The 25,750-nt window shown below is 44.9% G+C and overlaps 1 protein-coding gene across 1 annotated transcript in view; it reads right to left on the bottom strand.

The window, feature by feature from the left end:
* ALK (ALK receptor tyrosine kinase) overlaps positions 1-25,750 on the bottom strand; it is a 704,322-nt gene that overhangs the window by 3,288 nt on the left and 675,284 nt on the right. The window contains exons 21-27 of the mRNA XM_065928786.1: positions 25,578-25,668; positions 25,386-25,450; positions 23,832-23,961; positions 15,567-15,664; positions 11,494-11,586; positions 8,876-8,977; positions 321-455 (exon numbers count right to left, since the gene is read on the bottom strand). Coding sequence (XP_065784858.1) covers positions 321-455; positions 8,876-8,977; positions 11,494-11,586; positions 15,567-15,664; positions 23,832-23,961; positions 25,386-25,450; positions 25,578-25,668 — 714 coding nt within the window. The remainder of the gene's footprint in view (positions 1-320; positions 456-8,875; positions 8,978-11,493; positions 11,587-15,566; positions 15,665-23,831; positions 23,962-25,385; positions 25,451-25,577; positions 25,669-25,750) is intronic.

Raw genomic sequence — 25,750 nt, forward strand, 5'->3', positions numbered from 1 at the left:
AAGGAGACTCAAGACTGAGTAAGGCGGCAGGGGCGGAGTCCACTGCACAGAGTCCTAGGAGGTGCTTGAGGCGAGTGAGCCTGGTGAGTCCACAGCCTCCATTCAGAGGAAGTATACCTTTTGGGGTGTGGCATTACTGCTGTCAAGGAGCAGGAAGAATAAACCATCTCATTAAAACTACAGACACACTCCTATCTTGGGGCATATTAAATGAGGTCAGCCATCTGTTCCTTCATCTTAAAAATTAAAAAGCATATGTGGCTGAAGATATTTTTTGAAAAGGAAAATTGTGCTTAGTAATAGAAAATCCTCAGTCATACACAGGCCCCGGGCAGTTCTTAGGCGGATCCATCCGTCCTCCACTGGTGACGAACTCCAGGACTTCCTGGTTGCTTTTGCTAGGGTATGGCATGTATCCAAGAGAGAAGATTTCCCATAGCAGCACTCCGAAGGACCTGCACACAGGATGGGAGGTGTGGGTGTGGGTGCACACACACACACAGACACACACACACTCAGACTCAGACATACACACAAATACATTCACAGATGCTCATACACAGATGCTCACAGACACATACACACATGTAGATACCCCGACACACATATAGAGGCATATGTATATGTACACACAGTGACATAAACATATACACATTCTCACATACATAGACACACACAGACATGCACACATGAAAATTTTTAATTGTTTAATTTCATTTTTCCACAAAAAAAAATTTTAATATAGAGAAATAGAAAAGAATGAGAAAGTAGCCACACATGAAGATCTGTAAAAGGATAACCAGCATGCTATGTTTCTTCATTCAATATTCTGGGCTTAGAATTTTTTTACATAATTGATGTGTTTTTTTTTTGTAAATTCCATTATAGCATAAACATTTTGCATGCTAATACAAACCCTCTTATAAATAGAATTTGACATAGCTATAAAAAATTCCAGAGTAGTTGTACCATAATTTGCTGTATCATTTCCATATTGTTTTCAATTTTTGAAGTATTTTAAAAATATTGTGATGACCATCTTTATACATTTTTAAAAGCACAATTTCCTTAGAATAAATTTCTTGAACTTAGGATTAGGATAATCTAGTAAAATCTAGGATAAGGATAATCTAGTAAAATCTAGGATAATTCTAACAGAATGACTAGATCAAAATAATATGAACACAGAAAAATTATTTCTGCATAGTGCCAATGTGACTTTTCAATGCATTGCTGGTCATCAACCAGCGCTGCGCATCAGACACTCTCACCAACACTGAGTGTTCTTACTAAAAATGAGAACTTTTGCTGATTTTTAAAGTAAAAAATGGTAGATTGTTTTAAATTATGCTTATTGATTGGATAATTAACATGGTTGAATGTGTGTGTTAATTCACTCTGTTTTTTTCCTGTGAATGTTTCGTGTTTAACCACTTATTGTCCACTTTAAACCACATATTGTATTTTGATTTATAAACATACTTTATCAAAGATGTTAACCTTTTATTCAAAGTTCAAACACTTCTATTAGTTGCTTTCTAATTTTCCTTGTTAGCCAAAGATTTTTATTTTTAGGTAGTTGAATCTATTTTAAAAATTCTGTGATTTCTTCCGTTTCAGAGATTGTACAATCCTCTCTTTACCAATGATTAGATGAATGTTTGCTATTTTCTTCCAGTTGTATTAATATTTATTTATTCTTTCTTCTCACATCCAGTTGGAGTTGAGTTTGGTGTAAAGTGTGAGGTAAGGATTTCATTTTATTCGCTCTTCTAAAACCACCCTTTAGCACTACATAGTCCTAAAATAATTTTCTCGTCAACTATTGACTTGTGAGTAAGACAGGTCTGTTCCAGGATATCTATTCACTTCATCTATTTGTCTGCTTCTTGCATTGATACCATTTTCTTTTACTTTATTTTTTGTCTTCATTGCTGCATGCAAGCTTTTCTCTAGCTGTGGTCCACGAGCTTCTCATTGCACTGGCTTCTCTTGTTGTAGAGTCGGGCCCTAGAGTGTGGGCTTCAGTAGTTGTGGCACACAGGCTTCGTTGCCCCATGGCATGTATAAACTTCTTGGGCCAGGGATCGAACCTGTGTTCTCTCATTGGCAGGCAGATTCTTAACCATTGTGCCACTAGGGAAGTCTCTGTTACTTTTTGTGTATTTATGTTTTAATATCTGGTAGGGCATTTTTCCTTACTTCTCTCTTTTAAAAGAAATGTATCTGATTTCTCAAAATCAAAAATACAAAAAAATGTATTTGATTTGTTTTAAATGAACTTTAAAATGATTTCTATTGTGTTTCAAAATCATCTCCTTTGATATTTTGACTAAAACTTTAAAACATTTAATTTCATAATTAGTTTTTTTAGCCAAAAAAAAGGCTATCTTTGTTTTAGTATCTGGTTGCAATTTTTTGATGTTAATATTACCTCAAAAATTTACGGAACTATAGCTCCTCTGGAACTATAGCTCTTGAGAGTCACTTGGACTGCAAGGAGATCAAACCAGTCAATCCTAAAGGAAATCAGTCCTGAATATTCATTGGAAGGATTGATGCTGAAGCTGAAGCTCCAATACTTTGGCTACCTGATGCGAAGACCTGACTCATTAGAAAAGACTCTGATGCTGGGAAAGATTGAAGGCAAGAGGCGAAGGGGATAACAGAGGATGAGATGGTTGGATGGCATCACCGACTCAATGGACATGAGTTTGAGTAAGCTCTGGGAGATGGTGAAAGACAGGGAATCCTGGCGTGCTGCAGTTCATGGGGTTGCAAAGAGTCAGACACGACTGAGCGACCGAACAACAAAAGCTTCTCTGGGCTTCCCAGGTGGCACCAGTGGTAAAGAACCCGCCTGCCAATGCAGGAGACTTAAGAGACGTGGGTTTGATCCCTGGGTTGGGAAGCTCCCCTAGAAGAGGGCATGGCAACCCACTCCAGTATTCTTGCCTGGACAATCCCATGGACAGAGAAGCCTGATAGACTATAGTCCATAGGGTCCCAAAGAGTCAGACATGTAGGAAGTGATTTACACAAAGTACTTTTATTGACATCATTTAAGTGAAGTTTCAAAGATTGTTTTGAGGAGAATTGGGCAAAGATAGTTTCTATATTTTTCAAGTGAGAAGGCTGAAGCAGAGATTATTATACAGTTGATTCAAGGCAGACTGGAATGCGTTATTAGATTTCTTGATTCTACTAACTACAAATTGCCTGGTGCATATATTATTCCTCTCTGTTTGGTGGTCTTTCTACCTCCCCCCAAGGCAAAACAAAATAAGCAAAATCATGGATGAAACTAAGTAGCAGGGCTTAAAGAATCCCAGCAATATGTTTCTGCCTATATGGATAGATAGCTAGGGAGACAAATTGCAGTATTCTTTGAGAGAATCACTGTATGGACTGCAAATAGATGTTTATTTTCTTAGAGTTCAAGGGAGCAAGAAGTCATGTTGGTTACAGAACGCTGATAATTTCAGGTAAGTAATGTTGTGAGATTTAGCAGATAACCAACCATACAGGATACTCATTAATATTTGAATTCCAGATAAACAAGAAATACATTTTTAGTATTAAAATTTAGTATTTTTTTAAATTTAGTATTTTTAGTATTACATTTAGTCCCAGTTGGACTTCCCAGGTGGCGCTAGTGGTAAAGAACCCACTGGCCAGTGCAGGAGACATGAGAGATGAGGGTTTGATCCCTGGGTTGAGATGATCCCCTGGAAGAGGGCATGGCAACCCACTCCAGCATCCTTGCCTGGAGAATCCCATGGACAGAGAAGCCTGTGGAACTTCAGTTCATGGGGTTGCACAGAGCTGGATGGGACTGAAGCGACTTAGCACACATTCATATCCCAAATACTGCATGAGACATACTTAAACCAAAAAATTATTCACTTTCATGTGATATTTCATTTTAACTGGCCATTTTGTATTTTATCTAGTAATCCTACAGATCAGGTAAATCTATATTTTGTATGCCAATATTTTTTTAATCACCTATAAGGTAAGCCTGTCTTAAATAGGAGCCACAAGGCCCAAAGCTTTGCACTGAAGCATTCAAAAATCAAATAAGACAAATATTTTTTTAAAAATCCCACATTGTTTCTTTTGGTATAAAACTTGCTCTTCCTAAAATTATAGAAATAGCTTAAGTGATTGCAGATGAAATTATCTTAGAAATTTGAATCAATAAAAATAATCTGATAAAAAATTTTTTAAAGTCACAATTGTGTTATGTTTATCAGCCTTTTAAAACTCACATCTCCTGTGTCTCCTGCATTGGCAGGCAGATTCTTTACCACTGCACCACCTGGGAAGTCCCATTATATAAATAAACTACAATTTTATTTTTCCATCCTCCCCTTGAGTGACAGTTAGGCTATCTTTGCTTATTCTTTATTGTAAACAATGATGCAGATGAACACCCTACCCAAGTCTCTCTAATTCAGGCACTTAGATTGCTGGGTTGTAGGATATGCAAGTGCTTGGTGCTCTGTGATGACCTCGAGGGGTGTGATGGACAGGGATGAGAGGGAGGTCCAGGAGTGAGGGGATATATGTATACATACACCTGATTCACTTCGTTGTATGGCAGTAACTAACACAACATTGTAAAGCAATTATATTCTGATTAAAAAAAATTACATAGTTACCCAAATTACTATCTGTACCTGGAGAGGGTAGGTGGGTGGTACTCTAACTTGGGTGCACATGGAATGACCTGAGGATTCCTTAAGACACAGATTGCTGGACCCCACCCCTAGAGTTTCTGCTTCATGAGGCCTGGGGTGGGACTGAGAATTTGTTTATGACAAGGTCCCAGCTGATACTGATGCTGTTGATCGGAGGACCACACTTTGAGACCCACTGTGTTTGGGTAAGTCAAAAATCAGTGGCTTCAAACAACAACATCTCTTATGCACATTATCAAAAAATGGGTCAGAGGAGGGACCCTGGTTACCGTGGCTCCTCTGTCTTCTGACCTTATCTCAAGGCAAGGCTTTCAGAAACTGGAGAACTCTTGTCCATTTTCTTGGTTTCCCACATTGCTGTTGAGAAATTCAGTTGTTTGGATTCCCTTTCATCTCTGATAATTTTTTACTATGATTTTATTTGTATCCTTGGAAACTTTTACCACCTTGATCACCATTGGTCTGAAATTTCACAATGATGTGTTCGTGGGGTTGCTCTTTTTATTCACAGTGCTTGGCACTTGCTGGATGCTTTCATTCTGAAAACATATGTCCTTCTGGGAAATCTTCTTGAACTATTTCTTTGATGTTTTTATTCGCTTCATTTCTGGTCTTCATTCTTTCTGTGACTCCTATTTGTCAGCTAATTGTGTCTAATGGTCTAATCCTTTTAATTGTCTTTCCTTTCCTGTCTATCCCATCTATTTATAGTCATTTTATTTTCTAGAAGATTTATTCAACTCTGTCTTCCAACTTTTCTATTACTTTCACACATCTATTATCATCTTTTTAAAAAAAACTTTATTTTCTTAAGAACAGTTTTAGGTTGTAAAGAAATTATGAAGATAATACAGAAAGTTCCCACATGCCTCACACTCAGTTCCATTTTTAGCATCTTACATTAATGTGATACATTTGTTACAATTAATGAGCCAATATTAAGGAATTATTATTAACTAAAGCCCATAGTTTATTCAGATTTCCTTAGCTTTTGCTGAATTTCCTTTTTCTGTTCTAGGACTCCATTAGAATGTCACTTTATATTTAGCTGTCATGCTTCCTTAGGCTATTCTTGACTTTGGCAACTTCTCAGACTTTCCTTGTTTTTGATGACCTTGACGGTTTCAAACAGTTCTGGTCAGGAATTCTGTAGAATGTCATATTAGGATTTGTCTGTTTTTCTTAATATTAGACTGGAGTTAATGAGTTTTGGGAGAAAGACCTCAGAGGTTAACTACCATTTCATCATATGTCAAGGTACGTGCTATCAACGTGATCTACTGCTGTTGATGTTGACCTTGACGGCCTGGCAGAGGTAGTGTCTGCCAAGTTCCTTTCTTTCCCTTGATTTTTCCCTCTGTGTTCTTTTTGAAAAAATGCCGCTGTGTGCTGTCCACATGGGCTCCAGGGAACTAGGCTCCGTCTACTTGAAGGCTCTCTTATCACATTTTTCTATCCAGGAGCTTTTTCCCTAAAAACATTTGAAATAATTAATTAATAACTTTTGACTGCATCGGGTCTTAGTTGCAGCATGCAGGGTCTTTCCTTGTGACGTGCGGGCTCAGTCTTGGCGGCACGCGGGATCAGTTGCCTCTTGGCCTGTGGGAGTTTAGCTCCCCAACCAGCGGTCAAACCCGTATCCTCTGCATTGAAGGCAAATTCTTAACCACTGGACCGCCAGGGAAGTGTCAAAAACATTGTTTTAAATAATCTTTTGTCCTTAAGATTATGGTTACAATAATTTAACTTTCCGAGGATATTGTTTTTCAGAGTTTTCCTAAACTTTCTGCATTCTTCTTCCTCCAAGTTCCTTTGTGTATGTTGACTTCTTTTGGATCAGAATCTTTTCTCAAGTGTTTGTAGACTCTTGGCTCTCTGTTCATATATTAAGATTGGAACCCCCCCCCCAAAAAAAAAAAAAAAAAAAGATTGGAACCCAACAAGATGGGAAGCTCTGTGTAGATGAGGCTTGTTAACTGGTGGGCAGCTGAATTGCTTGTTTCACGAGGGGCATTCGTTTCCTGGTGCTGTGACAGCACCACAGACTTGATGACTTAAGACAACAGAAGTTTATTCTCTCACAGGTACGAAGGCTGGATGTCTGAAGTCAGTATTGAGATTCGAAAGCGAAGTGTATGCCGGACCACACTGTTCCTTGCCTCTTCCGGCTTCTGGAGGCTGCTAGAACTTCTTGACTTGTGGCCACGTCTCTTCAGCCTCTGCCTCTGTGCTCTGGGTGTGAGGCAAATCCCCCTCTGCCTCCTGTGAGGACACTGGCGATGCAGACTCCTTCTCCTGGTGAGGGTTTCTGCGATGAGAGCCTGAGAGCACTGGAGGGCCATTTTTCAGCCCACTAGCACTTGCGATGTCTGAAGTTTTTCTCTTCGTGGGTCAGTTCCTTCAGTGAGAATCTTCTGATCTCCTCCTGCCTAGCTGCCGTCTGCTTGGCACTGAGGGGAGGGAGGAGGCATGCACCTTTAAGTAGGCAGACTTCTTAAACTACTATATCTGCTGATAGTAGAGAATCCACCCTTGCTGATGTCTGATATCCCCAAGGTCAGAAAGAATTCAATTCTTCAGAGAGGGAACCCCTAGCCTTGTGTGATGGTAGAGGAGGGGCAGAGGTGAGGGAATGATCTAGTTACTTTTTAAACAGATCTGTAACTCATTTTCCTCTCTGCTGCACCTCTAGTTAGAGGTGCTGGCACCTTCCATTCCTGGGCCTTTCTGGGGCACCTGACCAGGCAGAGTGAAGCAGGCTACTTCAAGATGGATGTACGTGTCAACTTTCTAGTCTCCTAAGTAAGGGACTGGGCTTCCCTGGTGGTTCAGATGGTAAAGAATCCATCTGCAATGCAGAAGACCTGGGTTCGATCCCTGGGTTGGTAAGATTCCCTGGAGAAGGGAAGGGTTACCACTCCATTATTCTGGCCTGGAAAATTCCATGGACAGAGGAGCCTGGCAGTCTACAGTCCGTGGGGTCACACAGAGTCGGACACGACTGAGCCACTGAGCGCACACACAAGTAAGGGACCATCTGTCTGTAAAGTTTCCAGTTTCCAGAATTATGTCATTGTTGTCTTTGTCCTTGTGGATTTTTATGCAAAAAAGATCCCTCTGTGTGTGTCTGTATTTTGGGAGGGAACACAGGTTGACTGCCATTTAAAATTATGTGTTGCTCTTGTAGGAATTATGTAAAACAGTATGGAGAGTGCTCAAAAAATTAAAAATAGAACTACCTTAAGATCTAGCAATCCCACTTCTGGGTATACATCCAAAGGAAATAAAATCAGTATTTTGAAGAGGCATCTGCACTCCCAAGATCACTGCAACATTATTAACAATAGCCAAGATATAGAAACAACCTAAATACTGATTGATGGATGAATGGATAAAGAACATGTGGCATGTATTTTACACACACACACACACACACACAGGAATATTATTCAGCCTTAAACAAGAAGGATATTTGCCATTTGCAACAACAGGGATAAACCTGGAAGACAGTATGCTGAGTGAAATAAATCAGGCACAGAAAGACAAATGTCACATGACCTCATTTATTAAGTGGAATCGCAGAAACAGAGAATGGAATGATGATTGCCAGGGAAGAAGGAGAGGCTAGTCAAGGAGCACAAGGTCTCAGTTATGCAGGAGGAATGATTTCTGGAGATCTAATGTGCAGATAGTGTTTTCTAAACTGATTTTTAGCTGTAGATCACCATCACTGATATTTTTGTGCTGATAATTTCTTTTTCTCTGTTATTCTGTCAAATGGAGAATTTCATTGATCATTTTTCTAATCTTAACTCAATGTTGCATTCCTGGAATAAACCCAACTTTGTTATTATGTTAAAAAAAACTACGTGTGGCTCTGTGTGTGGTCCACCAGCCTACAGTATCAGCACAGCCTGGGAACTTGTGAGAAATGAAGCTTCTCAACGACCTCAGACTTCTTGGATCCTAATCTCTCAGGGTGGGGTCCAGCATTCAGTTGTGTCTTACCAAGACTTCCTGGTGAGTCTGATGCTCTGTTGATGTGGGCCCTGCTATAGAGGTATGCTGTCATCTCTCTTACCCTTCCACAAGAGAGTGTGGGCTCATTTGACTCATGAGCTCTACTTGAAGGCTCATGGTGAGACCTGGATGAGAGTAGCAGAAAGACTCACCACGTGTCTGTTTTAGAAGTAAATATCCCTTCCATGAAGGCCTCTGGGGGCATCCACTTGACTGGCAGCATTGCACAGCCTCCTTTTCGGTAGTAGCTTGCTCTGCAGGGAGAAGAGAAAAGCAGACTTGGTTCTGGAGATGGCTCTGAGCCAGGTACCTTGAGAGAGTGGCAAAAAACAAGGTCTACGAACTGAAATTAATGAGGGGCTCTTGTGATTTGGGGGGAGAGCAGGAACACAGATCATCTAGTTAACAACCTTAGTGTCACTTAATAGGAGACGAAACAGCCCGCTGGAGGCGTGAAAGAAAAGATCTATGCAATGACTAAAATACCCGCTAGCAGATGGTTAGATTTCCCTGATGGATTTTGTTTACTGTAACTCACAATGAATAACATTACTCCAACCTTATGAGTACAGTTCCTGATGATCCACGGTAATGCAAAATACACAATGGGAGGGCTAAGAGCGGGGCTGGTGTCCTACTAGTCTGGGTCCTTGTCGGCACTCACACAGCATCTAATTCAAATCAACACAGGCACGTGACTCCAAGTCCTCTAGGTGGCTGGTGGGAAGCTGCTTCCTTTAGCACAGTCCCCAGGGAAAACACAGGCCTGGGGTGTAGCTGGCATCTGAGGGATGAGGTAACTAGTTTTTGTCAGTGACATCATTAATGAACTCACTGATAAAAAAACTAATAATTCCTACCTCTGAGGCCAGCTCCACCTCAGCCCTGTGTTCTTGTGCCTGGTATATTATGGGAGGTGGCTTCCTACCAGCTGCCTAGATTAATTACTTCAAAAAATAACTGACTGAAATATGAATTGAGTGGTTAGCTGACTCACTGGAAAAGACCCTGATGCTGGGAAAGTTTGAGGGCAGGAGGAGGAGGGGTCAGCAGAGAATGAGATGGTTGGATGGCATCATTGACTCAAAGGACATGAGTCTGAGCAAACTCCGGGAGATAGTGAAGGACAGGAAAGCCTGGTGTGCTGCAGTCCATGGGGTTGCCAAGAGTCAGACACATCTGAGTGACTGAACAACAACGTGTGAGGTACTCTGCCCCGTGCTGAGGACAGAAATAAGTCATAGTCTCTCTTCCAAGGATATGGTTTAGTGGAAGAAACAGACATAATTAACTGCAGTAAGAACACACATATGATGACAAAAGTATGTATTCAAGAGGAAACTCAGTGACCAAAGAAGAATGGGTTTGTTCTACTCGGGGTGGGGGTGGTGGGGGGAAAAGTCCAGGAAGGGTGTCTTGGGGGTGCTGACGAAGCCGAATGGCAAAGAACCTCTCACGGGAGACATTCATGACACCTGCTGCTGCGCGGGGCCTGTGGGAAGCAGCGGGGCTGTAGGGAAGTTAGGGTGCTGAAGTCTGGAGTGGGACCTATCAGTGCCGAGGACGGAGGGGAGGGCCAGACCATGTGACTTGTCTAGTCTCCCTGCAACATCCGAGTCTCAGAGCACAGGCACGCCTGGGTGCTCCGAGACAGGAGGGGAAGGAACAGTGAGGCTCCGGGTGGTGGAAGAGGGTGGAGCGGAGCTTTACCAGATCTGCAGTGGGTATCAGTGGAAGATAACAGTAGGTGAAAACACTGCCAACTCCTGAGTTTCCGTGAGCTGCTGCCCCGCGGTAACAGGATGCCATCAGCGTTCTCGCCATAGGAGATTGCTACCAGTTCCGCGGGAGGCTGACAGGGGTCTCCCATATTGTCCGAAGACTGAAAAGTCTACCTGACCACCTCTCCTCACTCTACAGCTGGGTTAGGGAAGGTGTAATTAGTGACTGTGCCAGAGAGTGGCTCGCTCAGCTCATGGAGTGAGTCACTGTTGTTAATAATTAGACAAAGATGAAACTAGCGGTTGGGAAGAGAAGTGTGGGATAGTATAAAATAGAGGTTTTTTTTTTTCAGTTAAAATTTTTATTTTACTGATTTCTTTTAAATTAATTACTTAATTGACTGCACTGGGTCTTAGTTGTGGCACACAGGATTTTTGAATTTCCTTGTGGCATGTGGGATCTAGTTCCCTGACCACGGACGAAACCCAGGCCCCCTGCATTGGGAGTGCAAGTCTTAACCAGTGGACCACCAGGGAAGTTCCCTGTTTTTTTTTTTTTTTTTTTTGATGTAGATGTAGAGAATGTGACAGGGAAAAAGAAATGAAGCCGAGCTAAGTACCGACGGGCTTTGAACAAATGCAGAGCAATGCGCTCGGCCCAGTTTCCTGTCAGTTCTACGGTGCTCTTGCCTAGGGGAATGGAAGCTAAGTCTGTTTGGAATTCCTGAGTATTAAGGAAAGGGGTTAATTAAGCTAAAGTTTACCTAGAAACTTTTTCCATGTGAAGTATCCAGGTTATTCTGTCTCAGAACATGCTAGGACTAAAGAGTTAGAACCAGAAAGACAATCTAATTAATAGGTTAGTGTCAATTATTGCAGGCAGAGAGATCCTAGAATTAGCCCTTCAGGCATGAGCAATAATTAAGGCTGCCCCATGCTGAAAAGGAACTTAATGCCATTTTAGGCGGCAGGCTGACAAGGCACCAGAGTGCTCTAGGGGATGCAGTTGAGAAGACGAGCTTGGACGGGTGACGGCAGTCTTCACTCACCTGTAGATGTCACGGGCCATTCCGAAGTCTCCAATCTTGGCCACTCTTCCAGGGCCTGGGCAGGTCAAGAGGCAGTTTCTGGCAGCAATGTCCCTGGGATTTAAAAGAAAGAGAAAATGCATTTTTGTAATTTTATTCCTAAAAAGATAAAGATATAAGAATCACAAGCATTTTCACCTCCAATCTAAAGTTCAAATAGTTCCCTTTTCTTCTCTGTATTTCCTTTACTACATTAGACTTCAGTACCAAAGGAATAGCTAAGCAATTCTAGGTCTCAGAACCAACAGGGAAATGGAAAAGGATTAGGGGAGATGATTGAAAATGTTTAATGGGATAATAATAATGAAAATAACTATAATAGGAACTAGAAAATTGATTGTCCTTTTACTATGTACTTAAGCACTGTTCTAACTGCTTCATATCTAATTCTCACCATAGCCCTGTAAGATACAAGGTGCTAGTATCATCCTTATTTTATCAAAAGATTTAAAAGAAGATAATAGAGGGACATACAAAGGTATTTGGCCTTTGGTTATTATTCTGTACAGATTGCCGGTTGGTTTCTGCCGGTTGTTTGAAGGAATGTTCTGAAACAGCATGGTTCCCATGAGATTCAAGTAGGTCAAGGCTTCCCCCAAATATTTCTAGTTTTATATTTTAATACGCCATCATGGTTTTTACATCCATGATTTTATCTAAAGCCTTTGTTAAGCTGTATGCATCATAGCTATGAAGCTAAAGAATCACTCTTTCCTGTTATAAAGTTATCTTGTCTTAGTCATTACATTCCAGTCGTCAGGGCCTATTCTTCCACAGTATGTGTGTAAGGCTGGATCAGAAGCTTTCCAAGACTCATCAGCTTCTACTCACTGACCGCTAACCCATTCTTGAGTTGCACGTGGGGATTAAAGTTGCAGCCAGATGAAGTCTGGAATGTTGTTGCTGTTAAGTCACTAAGTCGTGTCTGACTCTCTGTGGCCCCCTGGACTGTAGCACACCAGGCTTCCCTGTCCTTTCACTATGTACCGGAGTTTGTTCAAACTCATGGAATGGGTTTCTAATAATATTAAAGTCCTGGACAGAAAAAAATAGTACTTCTTGGGGGGAATGGGTGGTGTTTTTATACTTTCAACTGGTTTCATGATCATTGGCTGAGAAAGAAGGAACATGGAAAATAAACAGCTGGATAGTATTTTTACAAAAAAGATCTGGGTGGGGGATCATGGCTTAGGATAGCAGAACAATTGGTCAGGGTGGGAGATGGATGTTATTAATGCCACTGCCCTAATCCAGAAGGTTTAAGTTGAATTTTGAGGAGCAATGGTGCATAAAATGCCCTAAGAAAACCATAAAAGCATAACATATATGACATCAAAAAGAAGAAAATATAGTAGGATATATAGCCATTGCTTCTCAAGAGAAATATAGTGAGGTCGACCAAGAACAATATTTATGGCTCTGGAAAGGTCTTTCCGTTGATGTGCATGGAATGGTTGCTTAAAAAATTGATCTTGAATTTAATGGCAAGAAAGTAAATGTAATATCATAGAACACACCAAGAATTGGTAGAATGACACATATTTCTTGAAATGGCAATAAACCATGTCCAAAGGAAACAGATCTAATAGAAAAATGGGAGTGTGTGGATCTGCGAGGGAGTCTGCTCTGAATTCAGGAGGTATGTGTGCATGGGAGTCTGTGAATCTTAAGGCAGATGGTGAAGGAGAGAGAATTAAGTAAAACTATTGGGGGAGGGTGCCATCAGCCTTGAGCCAGTTAGAAGAAGATATAAAAAGATGCTTTTATAAAACCAATTACCCCAGAAGACAGCTTTGATTGAGATGGACAATCTCTGCTAATCGTCACCTTTTGCTTATAAAGCAGATCATCGAACATACTGTTGATTCAATTTTTGACAATTTCATTTCTCGAAAAAGATAAAAGAAGCAACAAAATATTACTCTGGGATCTTATTGTGACCTTCAGCAACTATTTACAGATATGGAAGGATTAGGAATCTTGAGTGAATTTTTGATCCTGATATCTTATTTTCAGTAATAACAGGGCACTGGATATAGTCAAAATGTATCATCCCTTAGAAAAGCAGATTTCAAAACGTCAGAGGAAAAGTAGACACAATCCCTCAGTCAGAGAATCTGGACACTTGGTGATTAATGTGGGGGTGGAGATGAAAAGGGAGAGACGACCTCGGGGAGAAGTGAAGGGAGAGATCTGAAGTCACTAAGGTGATGGGTCACATTGCTCTCAGATGGGCTCAGATTTAGTGGAGGTAGACATGAGATGGAGAGACATTTATTCATTCCAGGTACACCAGTCTGAGAAACCATAGTGGAAAAGAATATGAAAAAGAATGCATACTTTGTTGTATAGCAGTAACACAACATTGTAACTCTACTATACTTCAAAGAAAAAAAAAAAGATGGAAAGATGGCTGTAGCCAAGGACTTATTCTAAAAAGAGCACAACCCTGTCATGTCTGAGCAACAATAAAGCCCAGAGCTGAGATTTATGGAAAGTTCTGGACACAATAAAAAGGGCAAGAACAACAGTGGCAGGGCTGACCTGCGCTGTGAAGCAGAAAGTGTGGCTTTGGATGAGAACAGAAAGAACTGGGGCTCGGCTTCTCTCTTGCTTTTGTTATATCTATCAAGCACAATGATCTGCAAGCTGGAAAGGTTGAGACTCAAGAGGAAGATCTGAGGGCCAAAAGGATGAAGCGACAAAGGATGAGCCAGTGTGAGCTTCTGGCCTTGTTTTCAGAATGATTTCGGTAAACTAGGCCAGTGTATTTCTTGATCTTTAACATCCCCTTTATTAGGGAAGAAAACATATCTTGTTATCTACCTCCATACTCTTCTATTTCTAAACTCATACAGTGTCTCTCATTCTCTACATTATATTTACATATTTTAATGATTAGCAACATGTCTTATACTCTTTGATGGGTTCATGAATGTTTATTAGTTCACTAGGTTATTATTTACTAAATGAGAAACAAATCATTAGGAAGAGCTTTGCAAAGAGTCTAACAATCTATTTGACTTTTCAAGTTTCAGAATCAAGCTGTCGAGAAAGCCACGGATAGCCATGTGGAAAGAAATATGTGTCATCTCTCATGTCTATAGCGTTACACATGGACTTGATGTACAAGTGCAAACACCATTTAAACACAAGGGTCATACTGAGTAGAAGAAATGAAGTACAGAGTTAAAGAAAATAATTCTCATTCTTCATTTCTGAGTGTTTTAGAAAAAAATAATTTATCTAATAAACATTTACTGTGTGCCACTATATGCTGGGGATATGAAGATGAATAAAATAGGGTTGTTGCCTTTGATTTATCCATAGCCAGAGATCCGAAAATACAAAATCCTCAAACTCCCCTTAAGGAGCCCAATTTTTTAGATGATGTGGCATGCTTGGTCACTCAGTTGTGCCTGACTATTTGTGATCCATGGACTGTAGCCCTCCAGGCTCCTCTGTCCGTGGGGATTCTCCAGGCAAAAATATTGGAGTGGGTTGTCATTTTCTCCTCCAGGGGATCTTCCCGACCCAGGGATTGAACCCTGGATGCTTAGACAGGCAGATTCTTCACCACTGAGCCACCTAGGAAGCTCAGTCTTCTAGACATGGAAACATTAACATGACCTAGGACTTGACACAGGCAGGGGTCCCTGCAGGAGGTCAGGCAGAGCTCATCTGGGTCTCCGGCGCTGATATAGATGTTTTTATGATCCCACTTTGCTTCCCTGTTGACTCAGTTGGTAAAGAATCCACTTGTAATGTGGGAGACCTGGGTTTGATCCCTCGGTCAGGAAGATACCCTGAAGGAGGGCATGACAACCCACACCAGTATTGTTGCCTGGAGAATCCCTCTGGACAGAGGAGCCTGGCGGACTACAGTCCATGGAGTTGCAAAGAGTCAGACACAACTGAGTGATTAAGCACAGCACAGCACATGACCCCACTTTACACATGGGCCAAACAAAGCCCTGGGGACACGTAGGGGAGCGTCTGGAAGGTGAGGGCAGAGCAAGGTCACTTGGACTCACCGGTGGATGAAGTGATTCTCCTCTAGATACTGACAGCCGCAGGCGATGTCCCGAGCCACATGCAGGAGATCCAGCATGGCCAGGGAGGAGGGCTGGTTCTGTAGGAGACAGAAGTGACCGGCTGGTGAGGAGCTCTCAGGGGAGAGACGGTCTGAAACACTAGGCTCCCGTGCTCACCGGGAGGTGAAACGCAGGCTGGTTGCCCTGGGGTCTCGGCCCTGGCTGCACATTCGCGATCACCGGTAGGTTTATACAAATGCACATGCCTGGGCCTCAGCCCAGAACAATGACTCCGCCTCTGTGCGGGCGCAGCGTTTACAGAGTCACGGCTGCCAGGTGAGTGGGGCCGGAACCCACACCACAGACGTCCTGCCCCTTCGTGTTTTTTTCTGCCCACTCTTCCACCACTATCTTCATAAACATTTGAATCCCTAAGCATACCAACAGGCCTGTGAGGAAATCAAGGCGGGGTAGTGTTGCTTTAAAATGCTCTATTTAAATGCTTAAAAATATTTTAAAAAATTAACTTTCTTTAAGAAGACCTAGATCTGAAGTGGACTGAAAAAGCGAATCTTCCAGAAAATACTGGGCAGCTGAAGAGCTATCTCTGGCTTTCCTGCATGAAGTCCCTTTTGTGCAAAAGTTGCTGCCCACCCCACCCTGACCCCTCCCAGGATGCAGCCTGGCTCTCCTTCCCCCAGTTTGGTGGGGCGGCCTGAAGTCTTTTCTGAGGGTCTCATGTACTGTGCTGCTCTGGGCTTGTTCTACCACATCCCCGAGGAAACTTCGAGGCTCCCGAGGCAGGGCCTTTGGCGTCCACTTCCATGGTCTCCAGCACAACGCTTAGCTCACTGCCAAGGTTCAGTGAACAAGGGGGTTTGTCGGTTGATCACAGCCGAACTAGGGTTTTCCAGATGCCGCCACAGATCAGGGCCTCCCTGGGACTCTTTGGAGCAATAATGTGGGTCTGGGGGAGGTGGCGAGGAGTTTGTCTGGGGCCTGCTTCAGTTCCAGGGGAGACAACTCAGGGAGGGGAACATTTGCTGCCCATGGACCATCAGGCAGTCCCTTATCTCCAAAAGGACAAGTCCCAGAACCTTTGATGCAACGTCCTGTGTGGTCAGTAGGCAAGCAAGGTTACCTCCATATTGACGATGAGAGGGCTGAGGGCTCAGAGAGGCTCAGTGACTCACTCCAGGTCACACAGCTAGTAGGGGGGAGCTGAAACTGCCCTGAGCTGGGCTTTAAGGGTTTGGGCTGGGGGAGGCGGGATTCTAGGAGTTAAAATTGAGTTTCTTAGGAGAGCATGTCTGAGAAGGGCTGGAGTTCCTGTGAACTCAGTGCACGACACCCAAGTGAGCACAGATAGAGCGCAGAGTACATTTCGGTGCTCGGCTGAGCTGAGCTGGGCTTCATCCTAGTGGGTCCCTTACTGGCTGTGTGACCTGGAGCTGATGGCACTCCCTCTGTCCAAGTCACTGTGTCCTCATGTGTGAAAGTGACGTGACACTCTCAGCCTCCCTGGTTGTTCTGAGGACTCACAGCAAGAGGCACAGAGTGAGCGCTTCACAGAGGGCTCTGCGTTCATGGAGGGGGTTACTCTGTGGAGGGCGCTGCTGGGGACTTGAGAAGGGGCTCATGTGTTTGGCTTCTCCCAGGACCAGAAGTCAGAAGTACTGGGCACTGGGAGAGAGAGAGACTCCCCATTTCCTGGGGACAAGAAAAGTAATATATTTTTGAGAGAAACATTCATCCATCTTGCTATAGCATTAGGACTATCTTTTCTCTTTCCAGGAAAATTCTTTCTGTTCCTGTCAAAGAGGACCATTCCTATCGCTCCTGGAGTCTCTTTGTGTCTTAGCCCCCATCACTCAGGACGCAAGGACCATTGATGTCTCAAACGCTCCATAAGTCTGCTGCACTGCAGGGGCTAAATCTTCCCAGGCATTAACCCAGGGGCCGCGTTTATCGGAGTTCCCTGTCTATGGCTGCTCAGAGCAAATTAACCGCACTGATAATCAGTCTTCACAGAAGCAGATTGTCTGCAACCCAAGGGTGTGTCTGCATGTGTGTGTGTGTGTGTGTGTGTGTGTGTGTGTGGTGGTGGGGGGGGGGTCTGTGGATGCTGTGACAAAACGAGCAGTGCAGAGCATAGCCAGTATGCTCAGTGCCAACTGTATCCAGCCTGAGCAAAGAAGGAGTTGGAACCAGGGCTCTTTTTCCTTGGTTTGCTACTGAATGTGGCACTTCCTTTGGCAACTTCAGGCAGTTTTTATCCTGTCCAATACTCAGAGAGGATTTTGTCCAGTTCCTCCCAAAGCAGGCTGTGGGATGGAATTCAGTCAAATAGGCATGGGAATTCCTGGGTCCAACAGGCTTCTTCATCAGAGGAATTATCAGAATCTTTGCTACACACTAATGTGTATTGAGAATCAATCAGAGGGGAGTCTGTGTGGCTCTGAAAATGGCTTGACCATGGAATTCTTTCGAGCATGCCTGTGAGTGTGTACCACTCAGGGTTCTGACATTCCCATCGGGACACTGTTTTGACCAATATCTTACTTTTACAGGAGCAAAAACAGGCCCACTGAAGTGAAATGATTTCTTTGCTCACAGTTTCTGAGGTGCTATTTCCAAAGGATAATGTATATACTGATAAAATACAGAATAATATTGATGATAATAATAATACTTCCTTAAGTAGCTCCTGCATTTAGAGATGAAGGATCACAGGACGTGGGGGAGGAACTGTCTCACCAAGTGAAAAACAGAATAAGTATACATTTTTTAATTGATGGCTATGAGAGTAAGAGGGAAAGATGAAAGGAAGAAGCAAAGAATGAAGACAGGGGACACAAGATATTAAAAGTGGCAAAAATCCATTTTGATAAGTGATGAGAATGGTGCAGGGCCTCAGATTCCTGGCTCCTGACATGGTCAACAAAATGCACTCAACGAATTGTGGAGGCAACATTCAGTTCAGTTCAGTTCAGTTCAGTCGCTCAGTCGTGTCCGACTCTGCGACCCCATGAATCGCAGCACGCCAGGCCTCCCTGTCCATCACAAACTCCTGGAGTTTACTCAAACTCATGCCCATCGAGTCGGTGATGCCATCCAGCCATCTCATCCTCTGTCCTCCCCTTCTCCTCCTGCCCCCAATCCCTCCAAGCAACAGGGTCTTTTCCAGTGAGTCAACTCTTCATATTAGGTGGCCAAAGTATTGGAGTTTCAGCATCAGCATCAGTCCTTCCAAAGAACACCCAGGACTTATCTCCTCAGGATGGACTGGTTGGATCTCCTTGCAGTCCAAGGGACTCTCAAGAGTCTTCTCCAACACCACAGTTCAAAAGCATCAATTTTTCAGTGCTCAGCTTTCTTCACAGTCCAACTCTCACATCCATACATGACCACTGGAAAAATCATAGCCTTGACCAGATGGACCTTTGTTGACAAAGTAATGTCTCTGCTTTTTAATATGCTGTCTAGGTTGGTCGTAACTTTCCTTCCAAGGAGTAAGTGTCTTTTAATTTCATGGCTGCAGTCGCCATCTGCAGTAATTTTGGAGCCCAAAAAAATAAAGTCTGACACTGTTTCCACTGTCTCCCCATCTATTTTCCATGAAGTGATGGGACCAGATGCCATGATCTTAGTTTTCTGAATGTTGAGCTTTAAGCCAACTTTTTCTCTCTCCTCTTTCAATTTCATCAAGAGGCTTTTTAGTTCCTCTTCACTTTCTGCCATAAGGGTGGTGTCATCTGCATATCTGAGGTTATTGATATTTCTCCTGGCAATCTTGATTCCAGCTTGTGCTTCTTCCAGCCCAGCATTTCTCATGATGTACTCTGTATATAAGTTAAATAAGCAGGGTGACATTATACAGCCTTGACATACTCCTTTTCCTATTTGGAACCAGTCTGTTGTTCCATGTCCAGTTCTAACTGTTGCTTCCTGACCTGCATACAGGTTTCTCAAGAGGCAGGTCAGGTGGTCTGGTATTCCCATCTCCTTCAGAATTTTCCACAGTTTATTGTGATCCACACTGTCGAAGACTCTGGCGAAGTCAATAAAGCAGAAATAGATGTTTTTCTGGAACTCTCTTGCTTTTTCAATGATCCAGCGGATATTGGCAATTTGATCTCTGGTTCCTCTGCCTTTTCTAAAACCAGCTTGAACATCTGGAAGTTCTTGGTTCACGTATTGCTGAAGCCTGGCTTGGAGAATTTTGAGCATTACTTTACTAGCGTGTGAAATGAGTACAATTGTGAGGTAGTTTGAGCATTCTTTGAGATTGCCTTTCTTAGGGATTGGAATGAAAACAGACCTTTTCCAGTCCTGTGGCCACTACTGAGTTTTCCAAATTTGCTGCCATACTGAGTGAAGCACTTTCACAGCATCATCTTTCTGGATTTGAAATAGCTCAACTGGAATTCCATCACATCTACTAGCTTTGTTCATAGTGATGCTTTCTAAGGCCCACTTGACTTCACATTCCAGGATGTCTGGCTCAAAGTGAGTGATCACACCATTGTGATTATCTGGCTCGTGAAGATCTTTTTTGTACAGTTCTTCTGTGTATTCTTGCCACCTCTTAATATCTTCTGCTTCTGTTAGGTCCATACCATTTCTGTCCTTTATTGAGTCCATTTTTGCATGAAATGTTCCCTTGGTATCTCTAATTTTCTTGAAGAGATCTCTAGTCTTTTCCATTTGGTTGTTTTCCTCTATTTCTTTTGATCTTTTGATCACTGAGGAAGGTTTTCTTATCTCTCCTTGCTATTCTTTGGAACTCTGCATTCAAATGGGTGTATCTTTCCTTTTCTCCTTTGCTTTTTGCTTCTCTTCTTTTCACAGCTATTTGTAAGTCCTCCTCAGACAACCATCTTGCCTTTTTGCATTTCTTTTCCATGGGAATGGTCTTGATCCCTGTCTCCTGTACAATGTCACGAACCTCTGTCCATAGTTCATCAGGCTCTCTGTCTATCAGATCTAGTCCCTTAAATCTATTTCTCACTTCCACTGTATATTCATAAGGGATTTGATTTAGGTCATACCTGAATGGTCTAGTGATTATCCCTACTCTCTTCAGTTTAAGTCTGAATCTGGCAATAAGGAGTTCATGATCTCAGCCACAGTCAGCTCCAGCAAAATCGAAACCAAAGATGAAAACCTAAGTATTAGTTGCAATCAGAGGTTCTCATCTCTATGCTGTGCTCTCTGGCATCCAAGGAGCCTCCATGCATATGGAGCATCTTCTCCAGAGCTACTACCTACCAGATTACCATTCCCCAAACAGGTGTAGATGCTAGAGTGGGCAATGACCACTCCCTTTAATAGAGAGATTATGACTCCTTGATAGCCTTTGTCATTACTGATCAACTGATCAACATAATATCAACTGATACTAAAAGATAGCTACTAGCCTATATCTGGCATATATTAAATCCTCAATAAAATTTTGTTAAATAAAGAGGGGGGTCTGCAAAATTATATTGACATTAAATGGGTCCTTCTTTCTTGAGGTAGTGGGGTCCTGGGACCAAACAATGTTTCCCTCTGTACCCATGAATTTCATTTCCATGACAGACATGGTTGGCCCTGGCACCCATTCTGTCCTATGAGTCTGTGTATCTATCATTACTTCATATCCATGCATTATCTGAAGCCAGAGCCTCTTAGACCATCTCTGAAGTCCTTCCATCCTGATGTCTATGGAGCTGCTGAACCCTAGAGATGGCAGGAAGTGAGCACAGAGTGTGCGTCTGATTCTGAGCACCCAGCTGGGAGTCTGCACACAGCAGGTTATCAGGTAAGCCTGGAGAGATGCAGAGGCTTCAAACAAATGAACCAGGTGGACCTCAGGCCTTTGAATTCAGTGAGTTCTAGCCTGGAGGCACAGCTCTGCCCACCCTCTCCTCAGTGTGTGTATGTCCCCAGCCCCGATGTCCATCAGCCAGGCCCTCCCTCCTTCATCAGGATTTACTGATATTAGTTACCTCAGTCCACTACAAATCATGGTCCTTTCTCACAGTCAACCTGGTTGGTCCTCACTCACTAAGTTGGAGTTTGTGGTTCTGAGAATCCATGTGGGACACTCAGCAACTTCCCACCCCACTGCTCCCACCCCGGCTGGAAGTTGCTGCTACAAACACATTTGGATGGGGTCACTCTGGAGGGCTGTCATCCGACCTTTCAAATCACCCATCATGGGCAGTAAGTACCCCAGGAAGGACCAGCTCATCTGAGGTGAGTGGGCGTGTAAAGGAGTAAGGAGGATACCTGGACTGCCACCAAGGCCTGGGAGCATGGTTGGCCAGGAGAGTCACACAAAGAAGATCAGGGCCAAGGGTTAAAGGGAAGATTTGGTGGGCGGATCCTGACCCTTGGAAGCATCTCTCTCCCAAGGAGAGTTGACCTTCCACTGGCTGTGGGCATCCCTCGGGTGGTGCCTGCAGCCAGAGGTTGGAAGCCGGCAGCAGGCTCCCGCTGTGAGCCTCCTTGAGGCAGCGCTTGGGCTGGGAGGGGGTGGGAGAGGTCAGTTATCTGTCTTCATCGCTGGTGCTTTGTTTTTTTGAGACAACATCCAAACCATCATCAAGAGAGATAACTTTGCCTGTGAGAGAGGGAAGTACCCCTCCCTCAAGGTTCTCGGTCTTGCCAAGTAATGGGTTCTCAGATTCCCTTTACAAGAAGTCACAATACTCTCCTGTCCTCAAGCCTCAGGAGTGTCCAATGGGAAACCCAGAGCTGGACCTCCTCCCAGAGAGTGATGTCACATGTCCCCTGTTGGACATCTGCTGGAAGCACCGCTGAGATGCTCAGGGCTCAAGGCTGAAGGCTCTGCTCTGCTGGGTAGGGCTGGGGAAGCTGAGGCTGGTGCCCAGACCCTCGTAGAGATGCCTGTGTAGCTGGTGACCTTTGCTCTCAACCACCTGCCCTCACCTTGGCACTCAGGGCTTCCCCACGGGGACCACAGGGATCAACAGCACAGCAGGCTGGAGTGAGCAAGGAATCAGGAGCCACAAGGCCTGAGTTCTAGTCCCAGCTCTTCCACTTCCTGTGTGACCTCAGCAAGTCACATAACCTCTCTGAGTCCCTGTTTTCCAGCCTCCAAAATGAGGTGAGATCTGTACCATCTACTTCATAGGATGGTTTTGAGGAATGTGAAAACTCTGGAGAGGAGGAGGATGGTACTGCAGACGAAGGTTATCCTGAGGAGGGGTTAGTCGTTCTCCCTTTTCCTAGGCCCCTTCCTCCTGCCAGGGGTGCTGAGGTGCACACACTCAGCCTCTCAAGAAGTTAGATCAGATTCCTCTTAGATGGTCAGCCAGAGGCTTGCAGGAATGGTGTGGAGGCTCCTAAGAGCCTGAGTGAAGGCAGGAATTGGAGCAGGTGTGAACTTCTGAGGTTTCCGCCACCACTTTGGGTCCATGTGAGGAGGGTGTTCAGTCCTGGTCTTGCTGTGGCCACGTGGCTGTCGGCCTTTCTCTGCTTTCCTGGGGGTGGGGAGGGTACAAGTCTTCCCTGTGGGAAGACTTCAAGATGGCAGGTCCTAACTCAGGGGGTCTGCTCTGCTCCAGTTCCCTGGGCCCAGGACCTCTCGAAGACCCTGGCAGTGACAGGAGTGGACAGCTGGCCTCTGGGCTTGCCCAGTGTGCTGTGTTTCATAAATCAGCTCTGTCCAAGATGTTCTAGCCTGACCCTCAGAGTTCACATCGCAGATGCTCAGGTTAGAGGGGGTTGGCTGCCCTAAGCCAGGTTGTCTAATAATCAACGGGGGGAAGTGTGCATGGGCCCACATAGGTTTCTTCATTCCCCCGAACTCTAGCCCTTTGACCTTAACATGTATGCAGCACCTTCCTAAATACCTCAGCCCTTCATTTTGATTGTAAAACTACAAGGTCAGGAAGTCCCCATCTGAGAGATGAGGACACTGGGGTTCACAAGGGGTGGAGCAGACTGACCTGCCCCAAGTCAGATGGTTGAGTGAGTGACAGCTGGCGTGAAAGTCCCCCTCTGTGCTTGTCCCCAGTTTGGTTTTCCACAATCAGCAGGTCATAAAAATAGATACTGGCTAGAGGAGACATTGCTCAAGGCTTGGGCAAGTTCCCTTGGACGAGGTTCAGCCGCTGGATACCTTCTGTCCCCTCTCTCCCACCTGTCCCCAAGATCAGAGCCCAGGGGCTGACCCTGGCTGCCCACCCTGGCTCCCTCCGCCCCCTGCACTGTCCCTCGGCACCCCCACTGGGAAAGGCGTTTCTCACTCACCGGGCGGGGGCGTGTCTCCCGGAGGAAGGACTTGAGGTCTCCTCCCGCCATGAGCTCCAGCAGGATAAATCGGGGCAGGGCTTGCAGACTCACGCCAATACAGCGCACGATGTTCTGGTGGTTGAATTTGCTGCAGAGCGGAGGGGAGTAACCGAATTTAACTGAGCTGAGTCTGCGAAAATCTCAAGTGGGCAAAGCTGGGTACAGAGTTATGTTTTCAGAGCCACATTATGTAAAAGCTTTCCGTAAATGCGGGGAGCAGGGGTCCCAGGCTGGGCCTAAGCAGAGGAGAATCTGGTTGCTGAGCAGTTGGAAGAACCAGAGGGCAGGCCTGGTGGGGGTTCAACATGCGTGGAGTATACTTGCTTGGAGTGGGGGGCTGGGGAGCGGGGGAGGGGGCTGCACACAGGTACTGAGTGAGAAGGCTGGGGTGGAGGTGGGCAGGGAGATGAGGGAGGACTGCTGGCCAGGATTCACATTTTGGGGGTTGGATTCTCGGAGGAAGGCCTCAAGTGGAAGCTGGGGGGCCTGCTTCCCCGAGGGCCTCCCTGAGGCCTGCCTGCTGACAGCGTGCAGAAGAGAACAGGGAAGAGGGCCGCTGGATCCCACCATGGACCCTTCGCGGGGGGGCTGAGATTCGGGCTTTCTTGTTAACATGATCCTATGAGGACGACGAGGCAGTGGGCCCAGGGAGCTCTGCGTGGGCACCCTTGGACAGAGCTGATGGACTGGGTGACCGTGCACCCAAACACAGTGCTGCTTAGTTACTGCAGAGTAGGGAGGCTGAGTGACTCGGGTCTCCTTCCATTTACTCTTCACTTTCCAGGTTTTATTCAATGATCACTATTACATGGGCAACCAGGAAATACGTCATTTAAGCAGGAGCTGAGCCTGCCACGCGTCCTCCTATGGACCCAGTGCATCACACACACTGCTCTGGCCTCATTTTCTCGGCCACTTCCATCAAGGCCGCCCTAGCTGGTCAGGATGTTTGAGGCTCCCCAGTGCACTGGGAGGCCACGAGCCTGGCCAGCTCTCAAGGTCGAACCTCTGCTGTCAGAGCCTTGGACACTGTGACTCCCATTGGTGGGCCCCAGATCCACCAGCTGAAGGGTCGGGCCAGCTGGGTGGACCTGGGTGGGCACCTTCCATCATGTGGGGGCCCATTTCCTTTACTTGAGAGCTGGGAGTTGGGATGGGTGAAGGACATGGTGGAAGAGTTACCTGGAGGAAGATTGTATCTTCCACTGTCAACAGTCAGCATGCTATGTTTTTTAAGAAAAGGGGGAAAAGAACCAATGGGTGACACAGGGGTGCTGGTTGAAGGCCAAGTGACATTGACTGGGGCTACAAGATTCTTTTCCTGAGAAAACCAGATGGGGGCTGGTCCACTCTGGTAAGATGTGCTAAGAACTTCGGTGGGGAGGTCTCCTGTTAGAGAGGAGGGGTGCCCTGCAGGACAACCCCCTTTCCCTTGGAGACGTGCCTGTTAGAAATGTCTCGTGTCCCTCACAGGCTTGGGGTGGTGGTGTGGGTGTCCCTGTGGGCTGTTACCTGATGATCAGGGCTTCCATGAGGAAATCCAGTTCGTCCTGTTCGGAGCACACCTCCGGCAGCGTCTGGGTACAGAATGGAGGGTGGGAAGGAGGAGGAGCTGTGAGCCGCAGAGGTCAGAGGCTGTTGGCAGAGGGCTGCGGTTACAGAGACCACGGCCAAGGTCAGGCCCATGAGGGAGCCCCCTCTTACCTTTACAGCCACTTGCAGGGGGCTGGGGTCGTTGGGCATTCCAGACACCTGACCTTCATACACCTCCCCAAACGCGCCGTGGCCCAGACCCCTGTGCAGAGGAGAAGGTGTGATGAGGCGGGGGCACACTCAGTGGCCACTCACAGGAGGCAGGGGTCACGCACACCCCCAGG

This window comes from Muntiacus reevesi, chromosome 3 (assembly GCF_963930625.1).
Source record: "Muntiacus reevesi chromosome 3, mMunRee1.1, whole genome shotgun sequence".
NCBI lineage: Eukaryota > Metazoa > Chordata > Mammalia > Artiodactyla > Cervidae > Muntiacus > Muntiacus reevesi.